Source organism: Micromys minutus (assembly GCF_963924665.1).
Source record: "Micromys minutus genome assembly, chromosome: 1".
Classification (NCBI taxonomy): Eukaryota; Metazoa; Chordata; class Mammalia; order Rodentia; family Muridae; genus Micromys; species Micromys minutus.
The window spans coordinates 61,728,549-61,746,634 of record NC_137969.1 but is presented as its reverse complement, the minus strand read 5'-3'; the positions used below and the strand labels follow the sequence as shown (position 1 = coordinate 61,746,634).

Here is an 18,086-nt window from a genome sequence, read left to right as displayed (position 1 = left end):
AAAGTACCTCCTACAGGTGTCCATAAAGGTCCTGGGAAATGTCCTCTCGGACCGATCGGAAGTCCCGTGGAAGGAGATTAACTACCTGATCTCAGAAGTGACCTATGGTGGCCGGGTGACAGATGAATGGGACAAGCGATGCCTGAAGACTCTCTTCCACAAATTCTGCAATCCTGAAATGCTGGAGGATAGCTCGAGTTTCTTTGGCAATGAAGTAGGAAAAGAGTTATCTCTTTCTAATTATTTCTGACCAGGTTTTGATGCATTCCTTACATCCACAAGTCAATTTGAATGATCAGTGGCTTTCATTAACTTTCAGAACTGTATTACAAAACCAACTTCCCACTATTGTATCATGTGCCATAATATACAAGGAGATAAATGAAAAGAATGGTAAAGAGATGGCGTGTGCCCTCTGACAGGCTCAGGTGCTCTACACAGAGCACACAGACAGACCACTGAGTCCACGGCAGACAACCTGCGTGTGTTTCTCACTGTTGTCAAAGCTTCCATTTGCCCAGCTTGCAGGCAAAGAAGCTGAGGGCCACAGGGTAGAAAGCAAGAACTCTATCTTGACCACAAACACCTGAGTTAGAAAACTCCAGATCTCTCTGTTCCCTTTCCTCACCTCCTTAGCTTGTCCTCCACGCAGACCTCTCTACCTTTCGGGCAGAGATCCAGGCTACACACCAGAAGTTGTGCTCTGTGGACTGTTTGCTCCAGGGGAAACAACTCTGTGACCTCTGGCCCTTGGGGCAAGGCTGGAGAGATTAAGTGGGCATCAAAAAATGAGAAGGACCTGGTGTCATCAAGAGAAGTAGAGATCAGACTCAGGTCATCTGCCCAGAGTCTTAAAAATACAGAGAGATGAACAAAGTGACAGTTGAGGGGAACTCATTTGTGAGGCACTAAAAACAAAAAAACAAACAAAATAAAAAAACAAAACAAAACAATAAAACATGTACTAACAGCAGCTTTTACGGACCACCTGGCGCATGCCAGCCAACGTACACATTTCTTATTGGGCTCTGAAAGCTTCTGCTTGCTTTTAAATGTTTAAAGGGATGCTTAAATTAAGTTTAGATTCTCAAGTCAGTCCTTAAGGTAAAATTAGCCTTGAAAACACTTTAAAATTGCTCAGAAAATGTAGTGTGTCTGTCTTCTCTATGTAGACTGTCACAATGAATGTGAGTAAATGAACAGGAGATACTGTGACACGTATATGTAATATTATATATATATATATATATATACATATATATATATGTATATATATATAGTTTGTATTTTATTGCAGTGTACTACATTAACAAAAGTGGATATTCTGAAATCTTTCATTTCAATTAATTACTTTAGAACTCTGAAGTTTTTATGTCCATTGCAACTTGCTAGTCCTTCCTACTCCCTGGAGTAATCTTAGTTTATTTCACAGATAAAGTCGTTATCAGTGACTTTGTTCTCTGTGGTGCCCTGCGGTCCTCACTAGGTCATCAGTGACAGCCACCGCTACCAGCCTCCTGTGCATATAAACAATGCATTTCTCTTCCTGGTCACCGGTCATTTGTTAGTAATGTTTACATAAGACAAATGTCCAGCATTTTTGACAAATGCTTAAGATAAACAATTTTGGGAAGGAAAGATGTATTTTTGGCTTATATTTCTGGAGATTTCAGTCTACCGTAAAAACGTGCTGCTTTGGAATATGTTTCAGCACAGAACCTCACAGTGGAGGCTGCTCACTAATGGCAGCCAATAAACAAAGTAGAACAGGGTAGGCATCCAAACATCTCCTTCAGTGACAAGCCACAATCCCCTAACTCTCTCCCAGTGGCAGCAGACTAGTCACCACACTTGTAACACACGAGGCCTTGGCCTCCCTCACATGGCTTCTACAGGTACTAAAGGCCTCTCACTTCCATTACCAAGGCATGTATTTCATCAAGGTAATAGGTGGTCAGTGTCTCCTAGCCTTTGAATGTCCTCTCTCCCCAATGTGAAGGTTACGTGTGTGTCATACAGCTTGTAATAAAGTGGTCCCAGTGCTGAGTGTCTGTAGAATACAGAACTATGAAGAGCCTTTTGCATAAATGGACATGGAGAGATTCTCTCTCTGTGCATTGCCAGGAGTAGATGTCTTCCTCGTGCAGAACTAACAGAGCAATTAAACTTTCAGATGTACCAGCCAGTGCCCAGCTCTGCAAGCTTAAAGGACTGCATAAACATTATCCAGTCCTTTCCAGATGACGATTCTCCTGAAATATTAGGAATCCACCCCAGGGCCACATACACCTGCAGTGAGATCAAGACCCAGAAATACATTGAAAATCTTATCTACATGCAACCAAAAGATGCCCCAGGATACCTCATGATCAGGTAAGAGTGCACAGGACTATTACTGGGTGGGAAATACCAGGTACAATCTGGAGAGAAAAGTATAACCTGCTGACAGAAAACCTAAACTCTGCACATCCCAGAAGCAAGTACATGATACACCTGGTCACACACACACCTGCACTCTTACATGTGCATGTGCACACACAACACACTTGCCAAGCATGTGGTCGTTAAGTATCTGAAGGACAGGTGACTGAATTGTACCTGGTGAGTTGTCTTTTATGTGGATTCGGTTTCTCTGTTTCAAGTTTTTCTGTAGAACAGCCCTGGCTGTCCTGGAACTTGCTTTGTAGACCAAGCCAGCCTCAAACTCAAACTCACAGAGATAGGCCTGCCTCTACCTCCCTGTGCTGGGACCGAAGGTGTGCACCACCACACCTGGCTTTATGTTAATTTGTTTAACTGTGAACATGCACATATTCGTCTCAGGAGTAGACAGCCACCGATCGAAATGACAGAAAGAGCTGTGTGCTCAAGAGAAACCTGCCAGGAGAAGGCCCATGTAAGTGATGGCTCTGTTTGCTCTGTGTTCAGTATCTGAAAGGGGGTAGAAACAATGGTTTAATGCATGTGCCTCAGATTCAAACCTCCTCCCTGAGACTATAGAATGAAATGAAGTGTGTCCACACCATAACCACATAACTGGAGCCCTCAAGGCTGGGACTCCACTCTCCAGTTCATAGACACTTCCCAGAAAGCCCAAACTTCATTGCTGAGGTGCTGGACCACAGTGGGCTCATTTTCTCCTCTTCATCTGCTGCGCAGACCTCTGTCAAAATTCTAACTCTTCCATGCCAGTTTGGTATGGGGAATCCAGCAAGTGCTCCTCATCTCTGAGTCCAAACAGTGACGCTGGCTAATTTATGAGGGCTCCCTGAGAGCCCAGTGACTTCCTGCCTCGTTTTTAGTGTGCCAGTATCTGGGTTTAGAATATCTTCACAAACACCTTGTCAAGGCCATCCAGTAATGGTGCATCCCCTCTGTAGACCTGATCAAACATCTTCAAATAGATTAATTTTTGTTATAAAGTTGGCATCCTGTCTACCAGGCCTTCTCAAGTTTCTTAACCATCTTTATAAATCTAATGCTCAGATACAGCGAGTCTCCAGGCCCTTTGTTCTCTCATCCACACCAGTTTAGCAGGATTTCTGCATAAGTTATGTCCCCAGTCATCTCTTTTTAAAATGGAGGCATAAGCTTCACCTCTCAAGTTTACAACACCCAGTTCTCTTGCATATCACAGTGTTTATGGGCTGGGAGGTTGGTTCAGTTTACCAAGGTCTGCTGAGCAAGCGTGAGGGCCTGTGTTCAGATCCCCAGAACCCACCTCAACACCAGGCACACACCTGTAACCGGCTGTCAGAAGGTGGAGACAGAGATCCTGAGGCTCGTTGGCCAGCCAGCCTTGTCAAGACAGTGAGATCCAGGTTCACGGAGAGGCCTTGTGTCAATAGATGCATTAATAAGACTGAAAAACAATTAAGACAAAAGCCATCCCAGCATCAACCTCTGACCTCCACATATGCCAGCACAGGCAAGGGCACCTGCAAATATGAGTACTACCCCCACACACACACATACTTACACACATGCACAACACACACACATACATGACAAACACATATACACACACATACAAGACACATATGCATACAAGACACACATAGAAGACACACACACACCATGTTATAGATAATTCCATTCCTTAGCAGAAAACTATCTCTTCTATAATGTTTTTCTTGCTAGAATTACTTCTTGGGAAGATGAGTAACACACTCAGAACTCTGTAGCTGTCAGGAGAATTGCTCCATAAGTCTATGCAAGGTGGTCACGTTATCCACATTCCTAGATGCCAACTACACAATTCTCTAATACCTGTAGATTAGGTTGACATTCTTTTGGCTGTTAAAATATGTGTACTTTTTCTCTGTGTGTTTCCAAGCCAATTGGAATTCTGTATTACTTATAATCGTCTCATTTCTTTGGATCCTGACTCTTTCATATAACAGCCAGAGTGTTCTTTGGCTTTGGCACAGGGTTTTGCTATTTGGTCCAGTGTTGTTTACTAGCACAAAATAGACAAAGTTCAAGCACCTCATCACTAGAAGTGAGTATATACAGCCTGCTTCGTAGGGGGAAATTACACATATGGAGAAAGGCAGATGTCCAGAAGGAAACATCCAGCATGCTTCCAGAGAGCAGCAGATGGAATGTCCTGTAGACTCTGATGACACCCTTCATGCTGTTAGCATTCCTCAATACACCAGGGAAATATAGTATGATTTTAATGGAATCGTGTCACTTTTTCTGAGCAATATAAACAAATATCTATTCACCTCAGATAACAGGAACAATTCCTCCCAAATTTAGCTTAATGAACCAGTGGGTTTACTGAAGTTATTTTTCAGAGGTATGGGTTACGGGGTACTTACAGGAGCACAAATGAACCAGACATATCTGTCACCACTAATATAGGTGGCAACTCCCTAAAGCTTGTAGGCTACCCTGCTCATCAGTCTCTCCTGCCCAGTGACTGTTAATTCTGATATAACTTTGCAGGGAGCCTTGTGAATCTTCTAAGTTTCAGGAACTTCCTGAGACTTGTGATTTACTTTACTCTATGGGCTTTCTAAGTTTAGTACATAACCTCAGTATAAAGGAGTTTTTCTTTGAAGGAATTTTCAATTTAAAAGAAATAGCTATGTACCCAGAATACATTTAACAGGCATTTTAAACATCTTTCACAGTATCTCCTCAGTCACTTAGAGGCCATGATTTCCCCAGTCATGTTGCTCAAACATGGAAACTCATTTGTCTATGAGATGCCATTGGGAGGCCTGTTATATTCAATAAAATTGAGGCCTTTTGACTTTGAAATCACCTGAAACCACCTTACATGGCTACTGAAAAACTCAAAGCTGAAGCAAAAGTCAAAAGCAAAGCATGATGACCAAACAGAAAATCTTGTCCTTGGGTGACAGATGTGTAAGATAACCCAGAAGTAGTGCTACTGGGCTGAAAGGTCGCACTGGTAGCGTCAGGGTTATCTGATGCTTGGAAAGATAACATTCATTTGGCTAAATAAAAAGAAACTTGGGTGTTAGGTTAAAAAAAGAAAGCCCACACTGGGGAGCAAAGGGAGCTTGAAGTATAGCTGTCCCCTGCTCACCCACATTGTGCCCCGCCAGCTTCCCGATCCTGGCTTCTCATCTTTGGAAGAATTCCAAAGTGTCTCTCCAGCTATGTGGCACCAGTCACAGCCAACTGTGGACATGCTCATGTCACACTCAGAGGGCACAGTCAGAAGCCCTGGGGTAAGCACAGAGGGATGTGACAAACTGAGCTAAGGGCTGGCCACCTCTGTCTTCTCTGGATATGCTTGTCTGCAGATATATCTGGTAGAAAAAAAAATGTTTTAGAAACAAACCCTAAAAAGGCTCTACAACACTTTTCCTTATAAACGTGGAAGTTATGGGGCCATTTTCTGTAAAGGGGAATAAACTGCAGTGTCCCTGAGGTCTTCTGTATCGAAGCTGTGGGCTCCATGAAGCTGCCCACCTTCTGTGGGGCCAAAGCAGAGCTCACTTCCAGAAAAAAACAAAAACAAAAACAAAAAGTGAGTCTGTGCCTCAGTCTTCCCAATTCTTTTGCAGCTCTGAGCAGAGCAACGATGACCTGGTGATGGAGGTCCTATCTGACATTCTGACGCAGCTGCCCCTGACGGTGGAGAACGAGGAAGTTTCCGGGCCTGAAAGCCAATGCACATTCAAATACGTTATGGCAAGTCCGATGTGGGAGAAGCTTTATGAAAACATTCAAGGTGAGTTAGCAGCCCGGGGGTTCTCCCCAGACGGCAGCAGAACAGAGGCTGTGGTGTACCCTCTGGGGGGATACCCAGAGGCACCAAGACCCAAAGGGAAGCAGCAGCCGCCATAGCAGACACGGGTTCCTCTGAGGTCGCTGGGGTCCCCGTGGCTCTCCCCACCCTCTGGCCTCAGAGGTGGTGCTTAGAGCAATAAGACTTAGAAATGGGGGTGGGGGGAGGTCTGTTGACAGAGATGAGGCCAGACCCAGCTCTTGAGGAGATAAATGCCTGTATTGGGAGAGATTTTCAAGTTAAATTTTTAACATCCACAATTCCTTTTTCTAAATTTCACTTTCTTTTCTTTTTTTTTTAACCGTAATTTGGGCTGGGGCATGCACTTGAGTACCCGTGTCCAAGGCCACCAAGAGACATCAGATGCCTTCAACCTAGAGTCACAGTTGTTAATCACAAAGCAGGTGCTGGAAGTCAAATTCGGGGCCCCTGCAAGCGCAAGGAAGAGCACGTGCTCTTAACCACTGAGCCATCCCACCAGCCACACAGTCTAACTCCTTCCAAAATTCATTTGTAGCCAAATGTCAAGCAACTGTTTACCAAGATGCAGCAAGGCGTGCAGTCAGTGATAAACACACAGTGGTCCCATGAGATCACCTAGTCACTGCGGTGTCTCCGTGTAAATGTGTGCTGCCACTGGTACAGCAAGAGGCTCTCTGAAGGTGCATCTCAGAATGTTAAATCTGCCCTTCAGGTCTGTCTACAAGTATTAAAAATATATTAAACAGGGGTCTCACTAAGGAGCCCCAGCCGTCCTGGAACTCAGAGATCTACCTGACTCTGCCTGCCAAGTACTGGGATTAAAAGCTTGCACCACTGTGATTAGCTAAAACTTTTTTTCAAGACACATCACCTGCTTACTGATTTGCATATTAGGTGAGGTGACACTCTTACTATGAGACACAATAACAGTATGGTTGATCAAAAAAAAAAAAAAAAAAAAAAAAAAAAGATAGAGAAACTAAAATAATTGTCATCCAGACTTCTCTAGAAACTGTCTACCGACCATGGTCGAATACATGGACTTTTTGCAACTTTGAAGCCTGCATACCTCGGTAAACCTCCTTTCCTCTGTAAAAATCACATTCTATCTCTCTCTTTTTATTCAGGGTATGATCCCCTTATCCACTCTGTCTTGATACCCTTTCTGAAAAAAGAAACCGAACGTTTCAATAAGTTACTATCTGTCATACATGAATCCTTAAAGAATCTTCAACTCGCTATAAAGGGAGAAAGCATCTTCACTCCAGACCTGGAGGAGACATACGACTCTTTCCTTAGGGCCAAAGTGCCCATGCTGTGGCAGGTAAGCAGCCATGACTGTTCGCTTCTTGCGTGAGATAATGTCTGTGCTCCACACCGACTGAGCAACCATCCTGTAGAGCTACTGTGGCACAAATGTGAGCAAATACAACCAATTAGACAGCAGTGTGGCAATTTCTCCAAGATTTACCTTTGGGTTGTTTACCACGAAAACTGTAAGAGTATCGATCTGAAAACAGGCCTGAGATACACGAAGAGAAATTGTGTTCTATGAACTAAAGTCTAGTCACAAGCTGTGTGCACAGATCAAACACACACACACACACACACACACAGTCTTGGTAAAGTTTTGAAAGCTTCAAAAGAATATGGAGGCATATGTTTGCTTGTAAAGGTGCATGTGACCTAACTGTAAGAAACACGGATGTTGGAGCAGGAAAAGCAGACCCCTGTAGTTCCCTTAAGTGGTCCTTTAATGGTCCGTGTGGAGAGAAAGGCACTGGTTTGTATGTTTTGTTCTGTGGTATTTCAGCCTACTGTTCTGTTCTATCTCATTCATATTTTTAGTTAGTATAAAATTTTAAATGATTACAAATGCTTTGAGCTCTATATTTTTAGGAAACAGGAAATTATTATAAATGACTGCCACCAAAATAAACCATACTGGCAATTGATACCTGGGCAAACCCTGAAAACCACAGCTCTGCTACAGAATGCAGGAATGGAATCAAGGCAGGCCATCACTTAAATGCGAAGTCCATAAAACACAAACCCAGACAGTAGTGGCTGCCTCCAGGTGCAGGTGACAGAAAATGCAGCAATGACAGAGAAAGGACCAGGAGGGCTGATTGTTTGCTTTGCTTTGGTTTGGTTATTGTTGTAGTTTTTAATGAAAATGTGCTGAAAGTAATTATAGTATTGTCTGTCCAACTCAGTAAATACATCTAATAACTATTGAATATATATCTCAAATGAGTAATTGTGTGCTTGTGTGAACTGCAGGTCAATACAGTAGTTTAAAAAAAAAAAAAAGAAAGAAAGAAAAGAACCTGTATAGAAAACACAAAGAGGGGCTGGAGAGATGGTTCAGCCCTGAGTTCAATTCCCAGCAACCACATGGTGGCTCATGACCATCTGTGATGGGATCTGATGCCCTCTTCTGGTGTGTCTGAAGACAGTGACAGTGTACTCATATATAAAAGATAAATTAAAAAAAAAAAAAAAAAAAAAAAAAAAAAAAAAAAAACTTTTTTTATTAAAAAAAAAAAAAGAAATCACAAGAGATTAAAGGCATCAAGGACCACTAAGTCTTTAAAACCTGAATACAAATGAATGAAACTGAAACATAGCATCTGTAGATTTCACACGTGGCGCGTGGTGGGACTTGAGACCGACCAGATTTCTGGCTCGTTGTGCCACTGTGTCGGGAAGCTACGGCCCAGCGGCAGACGCGTTGAGAAGGCCGAGTGGCTGCATGTCTGCCTAGCATCTGAGCTGAGCTAACTGGGCGAGTGACAAGGTGGTTGTGGGAAGTGTGTGAGCTAGGGGGACGTGAGAGCGAAGCCCCTGAGAACTGTTAGGTCAGAGCACTCAGGCTTGTGCTGCCAGCTACTCATCACCCCCGAGGAGCCGCTGGGACCATCGGGAGTGAGGGAGCGTGGAGAGAAGAAAAGGGCTGGAAGGAGTGGGCAGCAGATTCGCCTCCGAGAGAGAAGCCCGTGAACTAGATCTGAAAGGAAGTCATCAGCATCCAGCAGAAAGATGGGTGCCCTGGACTGGAGTGGGACCAGCAAAGGACCAACAAGGGGACCGGAGGCCAGGATGTCCTCACAAGACAACTACTGTAAACAGAAGACAGAGGCAGCTGTGGACTGCAAACCCCACTCCTTCTATCCCTTGACATCTGGGGCCTGGTATGAGCAGGATCAGACAATGAACAGTGGAGACTTCAGGCAGAAGGAAACACCCAGGAGGTCAAGCGGTCAGGCCAGCTCTGCTGAGCTGAAAGGAAAAGGATGGCAACTTGCACCAGGAAGGCTAGAAAGTTCAAGTGGCTAAAACCCAGGGTCCCCAGAAAGAAGAGGGAGGTGAGAGGCGAAGGCTCAAGAGCGACCGAAGCCTATAGCCAGGACAGGCGCATTCAGTTCAGGTGATGCGATTTCCTTGGTACGGAATTTCAAGCTTATCACTGTTTTTACAGCTGAAAAATGACATCTCCTGCCAAGTGTTTCCCTGGCAGAAATGTGCCTAGACCTCTAGACAGATTCACAGAAACAATGTGCCTCTCTTTCTCAATCTGCAGAAGTACGCCTACAAGTCCTGCAGGCCCCTGAGCTTCTGGGTAAGCAACCTCATCCAGCGGGTGAACTTCTTCAACACCTGGGCCAAAGTGGCCTACACCGCCATACACCATCGGTAAGCACCAGGGCAGCGCGGCTTCTGTTCCTTCCCTGCTTCTGCTAGAGCTTGTCCGCTTCCCCACTCACCTTACCCCACAGCCCACTCTCATGGCTTTCTTTTGCCTCGCCCCTTCCTTTTGGGATGAGAAAACAGAGACCTCAAAGTTGGGATCCCCTGCAAGGTCTTCCCATGCCGAGAGCTGGGAAAAACCTAGGGTGTGCTTCTTCCCGCCATCTCGCACTCTGCCTGGAAAAGCGACCAGGGGGAAATGTGGAATAGTGTGTGAAAACTCTAGTTGTGTCTCCCTAACTCAGTTTCCACAGTAGTCCCAGGGTAGAGAGTAGGTACCAACTCTGTCACCGTCCTGTTTCAGAAAGGAGTAAGCCACAGCACAGAAAGTGACTTACCTAAGGTGTCACAACTAGAATACAGAAGTATTGCAATGCAACCCAGAAGTTCTGTGTGCAACCTGTGCCCAGAAGCCTCCTGTACCTCAGAGCACACGACTATCAGCTGTGGGCAAAGCCTGCAACTCAGAAACAAATGCTCAGATTCCTCCCAGCCCAGCCAGGTGTCTCCAAATCACTGACCTCCACAGTCTACCCTCCCTTTTCCCTAAGAGGCCTCAAACTATCCCCTGTGTTCATGAAAGTATAAGACAGAGACTGAGGTAGACCAGGGGTGAGTAGTAAAAGCTGCTGCCTGGTAGGCTAGTGGAGGGTGCCGAGGCTGCTTGAGAAAGAGCAGCTGCCCTGCCCTCAGCTGCCCTGCCCTGCCCTGCCCCTGGCTTCTCACCAGGTACATGTTGTTTATCACAACCTGGAAAAGGCTTGGCCAGAAATTTAAAGTCACCACTGGAAATGACATCACCGATGGATTTCCTGCACGATACTGGCTCTCTGCTTTCTTCTCACCACAAGGTGAGTGAGCATTTGCACGCGGGGCAGACACAGCCACTCCACTGGCCCAGAAGACCGCACCTGCAGGCCTGTAGGCCCTGAGCCTGTCCTCCCTCACCTCCTCTCCTTCCTTCTCAAGGATAACTCCACTAGGCCTTGGCAAGGCTCTTTCTCATCCCTAAGCCACTGGTCCTGTATCAAAGACCCAGAACTAAGGCCCCCCTTAATGCCTACAGCAGGAGGAAATACCATACCTCAGGCGCTTATTAACAAGAATTGATGGTCAAGTGTCTGCTGTACCCTACATGCTCAGCACAGACACTGAGTGGAATATGTCACAGCAGCAGGGAGCCAAGTCCATAGGGACCTGGGAGGAAGTCACAGTGGACTGAGCTCCCCCAGGGCAGGAACAGGTAGACTGGTTTAGCTTTATTTCTGTTGCACCCCAAGTACCTGATTTGTACAACACCAAAAAAGCTCACAATCAATACTTGAGGAATGAATGGGTGACTTCCCATGAGCCTATGTGTGAATGAATCCCTACATAGTACATAAACCAGAGAGATCATAACTGCTGGCCACAGAAGGTCACTAAGGAAGGGGCTTAAAGAAAAGACTTGATTGACACTTGCTACTAAGCATTGCCGGGGCAGGACAGAAGAGAATAAACAGTGTCCACACAGCACCACAGGCTACCAGCCCTGTTGTTCAGACAGTTCCCTCCACACTCTTGGAAGGTTGCTGTAATCTGTATGTCCAGCAAGAAAAAAACTTGCCCGAAGCTCAGAAGAGATGGCTCAGCAGTCCTCCTGGAGAGGACCCAAGTTTGGTTACCAGCACTGACATGATATTTCACAACCATCCATAACTCCAGGGCTAGGACATCCAATCTTCTGACCTCCAGAAGCACCAAGCACACATGTAGTACACAACATGAGAAAAGAAAAACACTCACATATAAAATGAGAAAGCTAATAGAAAAATATTTCTAAAGGTTTATTTATTTATTTATTTATAAGTACATTCTAGCTGTCTTCAGACACACCAGAAGAGGACATCAGATCTCATTACAGATGGTTGTGAGCCTCTATGTGGTTGCTGGGATTTGAACTCAGGACCACTGGCTTCAAGAGCAGTCAATGCTCTTAACCACTGAGCCATCTCTCCAGGGAAAAAGAAACTTGCCCAAAGTCTTGCAACTACCTAGTTACTTGGAGGGCTTTGAAGCAACTCACTCAAGTGACTATATTTTTAATTTAGCCTGACTTAAAAGTCAAGTGTTTAATCAAGGACAGACACAAGATCCACAGACAGCAAGTGTGGCCTGAAGCTAGAAAGAAGGTTGTAGGAGAGACAGCAGGGAGTTGTTGTAATGGAGAGAGAAAGGAGGGGGGCAGGGAGGAAGGCTGGTCACAGACACCATGACAGAGAAGGGAGGCGTTGGTAGGCTGGAGAAAGTCAGGTTTGGTCTTGGCCTTGGCCATAGAGAAATCTACTTTGTCTCCAGTCGAAAGCTGGCTGTGGCTATAGTCAGGGGTCATGGGACAGGAGAGAAGGAAGCAGACAGAAGTTGGGAGGCAGAACCAGCTGGCCTCCTGTTTGAGATGATGTAACAGAGGACAGGCAGAGCTCAGCACGATTCAAGGCCACCTCTGAGGGACCACAGAGTCCAGCAACCTGATAAAGGAATCATCCTTACGTAGGTTTGACTTTGTACCCTCCCTCCATGCAACCCAGGGTAAAATACAGTCCGGTTAGCAAGCCCAGAAAAAAGGAACTTTCCTGACTTATCCATATGGCATTGCCTGGGTCGCAAGCTTACTCACCTATGACCTATCTCTGCGACCAAGATTACTGTAAGAAACAATGATAAAATAAGCCAAAATAAGATCAGAAAAGGCTTAGGTACCAGCACAATGACCCCTCTCCCTGCACAAAGGGAGTGGGAAGCTGGACCCAAAGAATAGCCCATGTGCACAAGTCTGAAAGTGCAGGTGGCTGGCTCCACTGCTGCCCTCCAGTCTCCCTCATGGTGTGTGACACTATTCCTGGGTGTCAACAAGCATCTATTCACAGCAGATAGGGGACCAACCAAGATAAGGACACCACCACAGTCCAAACTCAGTGAACCAATATAAATTAGGGTTAGTTACAGAAGCAGAAATGATTCAGACAGTTGCATACCACAGCCACCCTAGCATGAGTGGTGGCTTATAAAAGCTACGGTCCTAGAGCTCACTGCACAACCTGTAAGCAGCTTAACAAGCTGGAGTGTTGCCCAGGATGCCCAGCATGCCTAAGAGTATCTCTCAACAACCCTTACTGTTTATTGACACTTGGGGAGGGAAGAAGGGCCTGGTGAAACTACTCAGTTTCAGATACTTCCTGAAGCTTCTGAATTGCTTACTTCCTGAGTTTTAAGGAGGTTCACTGCAGGATGGAATGTTTCACCTCCCTTAGAACATTCTGCTTCTTGCCAAGCTACCCTCTAAAATGGAATGTTTTATCTAGGAGTAAATTGACACAGAAACCCCATTACCCTTTCTCCCTGACTCTTCCCTTCATCCCCATGGGGCTGTCATAGTACCTTCCCCCTCAGGAAACCTGAGGCTTACCAGAACTTTGACTTTGTTTTTCTTCAAAGCCTTTCTTACTGCTGTGCTTCAAGACTATGGAAGGGCCCAAGGAATCTCCATAGATGCCCTCACTTTCACCCACAGAGTAATTTATAATATCAGTGTCAGCAACGACGATGATATTTCCAAGCTTCTCCAGAAGAGGCTCAACATAGTCAGGAGAGCTTTCCAGGTACTGGGTGCTAAAGAGACCAGAAAGGGTCTAACCTCCATATTATGGATAAATGTATGGCTACTTAGTCCTACAAATGGAATATTAAGTCCACAGTTCTGTAAACTTCTCACTGAGTCTTGTCTCCAGCTGCTTTTTGTGCCTACAATGCAGCCCATACCATTAAAGCTAGGTAGCAGTTTGAGGGCAGGTAATCTTATACTTCCAGCTATATTATTTCTGCTTAGAATTACTTTAGTTATTTGTGATCCCATATCTGTGTTTTCATACAAATTGTAGTGTTTTTCTTCTAGTTCCGTGAAGACTATCACTGGAATTTTGGTAGATGTTGTATTGAATCTGTAGACTGCTTTTACTGGCACAGCCACTTTGACAACCTATCAATCTGGGAGTGTAGGAGGTCTTTCCACCATCTGATGTTTTCAATTTCTTTTTTCAGTATCTTAAAACTTTTCAGGAGACTTTTACATTCATGGTTAGGCTTATTCCCAGACTTTTTTTTTTTAGATTACTGTAAAGAGTATTTTTTCCTAATATCTCTATCAGCAAGTTCAGTTTTGATGTACATAAGAGCTAATTTTTTGTTACTGTTTACTTGGTTCTTTTGTTGTTCTTTAAGACAGGGTCCCACTGTAACTCTGGCTGTCCTGGAACTCACTGCGTAGATTCAGGCTAGCCTAGAACTCATTATGTAAGACAGGCTGTACTACAATGAGGAAATCTCTCTTAATTTGCTCAGGACTTTTATCTTAAAGGTATTTTTGGATACTCAAATACTTCTTTCTGACTTCCTTTGAGATGATCATGTGATTTGTCTTTACAAATCACATTTTTATTGATTAGTATGTCAAACCAACCTTACATCCCTGGGACGAAACCTGCTTGTCTGAGATGTACGATCTTAATGTGATCATGAAATCAGCTTGCAAATACTTGAAGCTTTCTGTGCCTGTGTTTGTCAGGGAGACTGGCTTGTAGTCTTTGTTGTTTTTGATTTAAGACTGATATATTCTGACTTTAATTTCTGTAAGTCAATATGCACTTTATAGACTTTCCAGTTTGTTGGAATCTTACGTTTTCAAAACATTCCTAATGATCTGGCTTCCATTAGTCTGCCGTAGCAACTCTGTCATTGATTTCACTAATTTGCACCTTGCGTTTCTCTTGGTTACCTTGGCTAATGTTTTGTCAGTCTTGTTAACTAACATGTTTGTCTGGTTAATGTCAAATGCTGTTCTTTTCCTCACTCACCGCCCGTCCCCCCCTCTGCTTTGTATTACCTGTTGCAGTAATTGGCTTGTAAGCTTGGGTTTGGCTGCTCTTTGATTTTTCTAGGGCTTGGAGGTATACATTATTTACTTACAATCTGTTTCGTTTTTAATGTAAGCACACAAAGCTATAAACCCTCCTCTCAGGACTGAGGCCTACACTGTACCCTAAAGGTTCTGGCAAGTTATGCACTCCATTTCATTTGATTCTAAGGATTTAATTTCCTCGGTGATCCAGTTGGGTGACTCTCCTGGCTGTATCTTGAGGTGATTTTGTAAGAAATGGGGTAAGAATCAGGATTAGGGTTAGAATCAGGGTTCGGGTTAGATTTCTTGCATTTTTATAAAATTCCTTTTGTTTCTTTGGGGACTGGCATTTCTGTGTCTCGTGTTTTCCAGTATTGAGAGGCTTGGGGAGTGTTGGGTAGAGGACCAGTCACTCTGTGGGAGATGGGACGGAGTGTTCTCGTGGTTGAGCTTTTGTGCTGTGCCCATCTGCTGAAGCACATGCCCTCTGGTCACAATGCTCCTTTTTCCTATTTTTGGTTGAATTCAATCAATCTCCATGATGGGCTGTCTTCACTTGGATTTATGTTTGGGGTGGAAAGGAAGTCAACTACAGAAACAATTATGATGGTGTACTTAGAAGTGAGCTCAACCTGGGTCCCTGTGAGGTTTGAAAACAGGAGTCCTGCAGTCTTGGCTGGGGAGTGAAGACTGAACAAGGTGAGGGTTAGAGATAAGACTAGGAATAAAAAGTCTGAAGAGCAGCAGAGAAAACACTGCATCTAGACTTTGAGAATGGAAGGAAAGACATAAGCGTACAGTGTATGTAAGCAGGTTCTCACTTCTGCTTTACGCTAAAAAGCAACTTCAGTACAGGGTAAATTAAGGTAGCTTCCATTCACTTTTAAATTGCTCTTTGAAGAATTACTTACAAACTGTGTTCCTCAGAGCAGAGCCCTACATCTCTCAGCCACATTGGGTGTGGCGGCTCACACTATCCCAGAACTCAGAGAGCAAAGGCAAGATCAGCAATTCAAGTGTATCCTCAATTACTTAAAAGTCCGAGGCAAGCCTGGGCTACATGAGACACTGTCTCAAAACAATACCATGGCAAATCATGGAATTATAAGTGGAAATCATATTATTAAATGTGCAAACTATAAGAAATGAACATGATTTATAGGAAAAAGCAACACTAGAACCAGTGTATTGGGTGAAGCTTGTCATCTACCTAAATGGTAGGGGAAAAAGAAAAGGCATTATACAAAATAATTCCCAGGAAAATTTATATAAATTAAGTGAAAATACAAATTGTTATTAGGCGTTAGGCTTGCACTTCAACATGCTCACATTCCAGAATACACGGGCTAAAGAATGTCCCTGACTTACATCGTGGCTTGTCTACAGTAAACCCATGCCAATGCCAATGCTATGACCCTAGACATCAGCGCCCATTCTGCCTCAAGGACGCCCCAGATTCGCCAGAGAGCACAGGCTCCTGAGCAGTGCAGGCCTCATCTGTCCTGCCCCAGATCAGCACCTGTATGTCACATCTGCTACCCAGGACACATGATACTGGAGCTGCCAGTATCATCCACCTAAGAGTTTAACAAATCCAAACTCTATGGGTGTCGTTTTTTGAAACAGGGTTTCTCTGAATAACAGCCCTGGCTGTCCTGGAAACACTTTGTAGAACAGGCTGGCCTCAAACTCAGAGATCCTTCTGCCTCTGCCTCCTGAGCGCTGGGACTAAGGGTGTGTGTCACCACGCCCAGCCAGAAATCCAAATTCTTATTCCAAGTTAAAGACTTATTTTTCCTGTATCAATGATGCCTGCTTTCAATTTCCAAATCTTTCCCAAGTGATGGACCCCCCCTGGAAGAAGCAGGCAGGCTTGAGCCTCTTGTTAACTCGTTGATGGCTTTTTCCCTCTAGGAAGGCGTAGGAATCGAGAGTCTGGTTTTTCCTAAGCATTGAGGGCAGCATAAGCTGGGAGGGATGTCCCATGCTGGATGGTAGGGGTGGGAGAGGCAATCTCAGCTGAGGCTCGAGACTTCTGAGAGAAGTACCCTGACCCTTCCTCTCTCTCATCAGCAATACCAGAACCACTCTCCCAAAGGAGTATATGTTTTTGGTTTATACATTGAGGGGGCACGATGGGACCATGACCAGGAAGTGCTGGTAGACTCGCTGCCCACTGAGTTATGCTGTGAATTTCCTGACATCCTCTTCTTGCCAACAAAGGTAATCGGCAGACTTGTTAAGGAAAAATCAAACTTGTGAATTCTCATTACCTGTGATCTCATGGGGGAAATGAATACTGTACGTTAGACTAAACAGTACAATATACAATACTGTTAAAGACCTAAAAATAGGCTAACACTGATGTCCACTGTTGCCGCTCACGAACAGTACACCAAGTTATCACGGTAGCTCTATTTTAATTTCTCTAAACAATTTCAACATGCAACTACTCTCATTAAATATGTTTAATGCAAAAACAAATACTCAAACCTACTCACAGAAAATGTGATCTATTGATTTTAACTGTGAATTGACTATTTCTAGATTACTGAAATACCCCAGAATTCTGACCAGACAGACTCAGAACTTCAAACTTTTGAATGTCCAGTTTACCACACATCTGAGAGGTCAAGAAACACTACTGGTTTACCAACATCTCTCTTAACATCAGTGCATTTGCCAACGAAGAAACCTCCTAGTCACTGGATCACCATGCAGGTCGCACTGCTATGTGAAAAGAAAGAATGAAATAAATATCTCTATCAAACCGTTTAAGTTTGGGCTCTACCTGTACTTACATGCACTGGGGCATTCACATGTGGGGAACTTGTAACAACATGTGCCTAGCCAAACCTGGCGGATGCATGGGAGACTTCAACAGGTAAGCAGTGTCTATGCGGTCTTTCAAAGGAACACAGATGCTTCAACTATTAATATACATTTGCTTCAAAGTGTTACAGAACCTACAACAGGTTTTTAAGCACTTGGTGTTCTTAACAGTAAACACAGCCAGTTTTTAGGAGCTGGGAATTCTACCCCTAAACCCTCAGATTCCATTGTTGGGATTTTTTTTTTTTAAGAGGAGACTCTCTGTAGCTCAGGACGCCCTCAAATACATGGAGATCCTCCCGGACTGCAGCAACTACA

The 18,086-nt window shown here is 44.3% G+C and overlaps 1 protein-coding gene across 1 annotated transcript in view; it reads left to right on the top strand.

Moving 5' to 3' along the window:
* The window catches only part of DNAH14 (dynein axonemal heavy chain 14), a gene marked incomplete at both ends in the record, with an annotated part of 218,518 nt that extends 200,831 nt beyond the window's left edge, over nt 1–17,687 (top strand). Inside the window, 9 exons of the mRNA XM_080925129.1 lie at nt 17–214; nt 2,174–2,373; nt 6,048–6,214; nt 7,381–7,577; nt 9,837–9,949; nt 10,733–10,854; nt 13,478–13,641; nt 17,010–17,159; nt 17,484–17,687. Of these exons, the coding sequence (XP_080781255.1) occupies nt 17–214; nt 2,174–2,373; nt 6,048–6,214; nt 7,381–7,577; nt 9,837–9,949; nt 10,733–10,854; nt 13,478–13,641; nt 17,010–17,159; nt 17,484–17,687 (1,515 nt within the window). The remainder of the gene's footprint in view (nt 1–16; nt 215–2,173; nt 2,374–6,047; nt 6,215–7,380; nt 7,578–9,836; nt 9,950–10,732; nt 10,855–13,477; nt 13,642–17,009; nt 17,160–17,483) is intronic.
* Between the last annotated feature and the right edge of the window lie 399 nt (nt 17,688–18,086).